Raw genomic sequence first — 2,949 nt, forward strand, 5'->3', positions numbered from 1 at the left:
AGCTCGCCTCTGCAACGGAGCGCTGCTCGTCACAAACTTGAGCCGGGCCGCACTTTGTCTCCGACTTCGCTCGACTTCGGCTGACGATCGAACGCTCTCCTCCCCCATCATCCTCCAACTCTGTTCTACGATCGCGGGTCGACCCGCCGCCCCGAGTAATGACCGTGACGTGGTCGGCGCCCGGGGCCATCACCAGCATCAGCATTACCAGGAACAGCCGCAATAGCACGAGCGCTGCTAAGCCAAAGAGGACAGCGAGCGTTGCGATGAGCCCGAACCCAAGCGGCTGAAAGATACTCATTGGGCCCGACATCCTACCCGACACGCGACCATGAGGAACAAGGGCCTGCCCGCGATTATCCTTCTGCTGGCGGCCGGGTGCGCCGCCGGCGACGGGGAGGCTTCCGCGAGGCTCGGTGCGATCGTCCCCTCGGAGCCCCAGCAGCAGTTCGAGGAGGCCGCGAGCCTCGGGTCCAGTCTCGCCAACTGGACCGGCCTTCACGAGACCCTCGACTTTTTCAACCCGAGGAACCTCGCGCGCAACTGGAGCCCGCTCCTGGTGCAGACCCTCGGCGACGAGTGCGCACGCGACGTCGCGCGCTACCTCAACGGCCTGAGGAGGCAGGAGCTCTGGGCCATTAAGAGTAAGTCCCATTCTTTATAAATTGGCTTTTGCTGGCGGCTACGCCTCGAGGAAGCTTCGTTGCTTCCTGAGCGCGGTTGGCGAGGGTGTTAGGAGTGCGAGGTGCGCGGCAACGAGGTGACACCTCGTTATATAATAATCAGAGGCCCCTTATACCGTTAGGTTACCGAGGTCCTTTTGTAAATGCGGTCGCCAACCGCAGCCAACGGCGAATCGTTTCACCGTGGAGCCGAATTCGAGAACATCATCACTCCGCGATTTGATAATGACACGCCTCAATCCTTTATTAATAACCTTTCATAATGTCCCGGCAATAAATAAGTATAAAATAAAATGCCGGACAAAATTTTATTATATATACAATATATGCAGTATGAATAGTAATTCCAATTGTTATTACAATGAGATTTATAGTATCTCTATGTAAGGTGTATTGCCATCTCCTTTGTCTATTGGTTAAATAAACATTCGAGATAATGATTGCAATCATCAATTATTCGTCGTATTTTATTAAAAAAATTTTGATAGATTAACAATATAGGCGTTCAAGGGGAAAAATAGTTTGTTAATGACGAACATATGATGGCGATTTTTTAAGCTGACGGATGAAAATTCAGCATTTTGTAGGGCTCAAATTACTTAACAATTTGTATATAACAAATTAGCCTCTCAGTACAAAAGTACAATTATCTTATTGTATATATTTTATTTGTTAGCATTGTTAAAGCTATACTTTACCAATGATTGATTTAGGCAATTTAGAGAAGGTAAATTAAAAAAGAAAAAGAAAAAAAAAATCGCTTATTAAATAATTCTTTATTCTAATATCATTGCGAAGAATAATTAATTTCAGAGAAAGTTTTATCGTTTTTTCTTTTCTTTTATTTTTATGTTAAAGTTCTCTCATAAATAAAGTAAAAGTTAAATTATTATTAGAGAAATTGTTTAATTGAATTTTGTTTCCATTATATGGTAATGCCAAGTAATATTTCACTTGAATTACTTTTAAATGTCTGCTCGTTAATTATGCAGTTTGATAATAATAGCCGAGAGTATTTACAAATCAAGTATGAATTTAGAATATAAGATGTGTGCTTAAAGTCAAGTGAAAGCTAAAACTCTCCATAAACTTACAATTAATATATAATATTCGAGACTTAACAGTGTCCTTAACAAATATTATAAAATTATTCACTTGAAGCATCTCAATCTACGAATATTAATAATCAACCAAATCTCTCTCTCTCTCTCTCTCTCTTCTCAAATATTGAATGCTCGCAAAAATTTATGAATTATCCGCAGTGTCGCTTCTCTTCTCCCGAGTCATCATAAATCGGCTCACCTTCATAAAAAAAAAAAAAAAAAAAAAAATCATGGCAATAGAAAGCGAACGTGAACCGAGCGAATTTCGATTATTCGGCGTAAAAAGCCACTATTATCCATTCTATCGGCAAACTATATTAAATTTCTTATAACTGAACATTTCAGCCACCACGTGTCAATTATATATTATCCTGGGATGCTTCGTCACTGAGATGAAATTGAAAAATCCTCATTGCATTAGTTGACCGACAAATTGTATCGGTCGGCACTGCAAGCGTTAACTCAATATCTGTCTTTATCTCTTTTACATTCTCATTGAAAATACCTGATACATGTTTTTATTATTCCATCAATACTTCCTTACGTACTCTCTCTCTCTCTCTCTCTCTCTCTCTCTCTCTCTCTCTCTCTACGATCATATAAAATAAATAGATCAGACTGTAGTTAACAATAAGTGTATTTTATCGAAATTTGTCATTCGTTGAAAGAAGAAAAAGATAGAGGCAAAAGAAACTTAAATTACACGATTAAAACAATAATTATCGTCCTTATCTCGCCTTTATCAAATAATTTTCAATCGTTATATTATAAGATTGCAATGCGCTTTAATTATATTAAATTAATCCTTGGATTATTATAGACTGAAAGTGAAACTTTATCGAATCGTTCGTATTTAAAGAAGCACGAATAAACACAGAATTTCTATACTTTCTCCAAAGATTCATTATAATAAGAATTTTTTATGGATTTTAATCAAGAGAGAGAGAGAGATAGAGAGATAGAGGGGGAGAGAGAGAGAGAGAGAGAGAGAGAGAGAGACGTCGCTTAACAATAGCTTCTTAATCTAATTAATATGCAATGGTATTATCGTGCTTAAATCTTAAGCTTAGGATGCGAAGAGGAAAGTCGATTTTTGTTTATCTATTCGCGTCGTAGACTAATCATCCAAGCGACACAGTTGGAAAATTATACAACGACCAAAG

The 2,949-nt window shown here is 39.4% G+C and overlaps 1 protein-coding gene across 3 annotated transcripts in view; it reads left to right on the plus strand.

Moving 5' to 3' along the window:
* Window positions 1–330: 330 nt before the first annotated feature.
* The window catches only part of LOC105368964 (nose resistant to fluoxetine protein 6), a 33,591-nt gene continuing 30,972 nt past the window's right edge, over window positions 331–2,949 (plus strand). For all 3 annotated transcript variants that reach the window (XM_011508162.1, XM_011508161.1, XM_011508160.1), the window contains exon 1: window positions 331–644. In XM_011508162.1, the coding sequence (XP_011506464.1) occupies window positions 332–644 (313 nt within the window). In that variant the 5' untranslated portion in view covers window position 331. The remainder of the gene's footprint in view (window positions 645–2,949) is intronic.

This window comes from Ceratosolen solmsi, unplaced genomic scaffold (assembly GCF_000503995.2).
Source record: "Ceratosolen solmsi marchali unplaced genomic scaffold, CerSol_1.0 scaffold1, whole genome shotgun sequence".
NCBI lineage: Eukaryota > Metazoa > Arthropoda > Insecta > Hymenoptera > Agaonidae > Ceratosolen > Ceratosolen solmsi.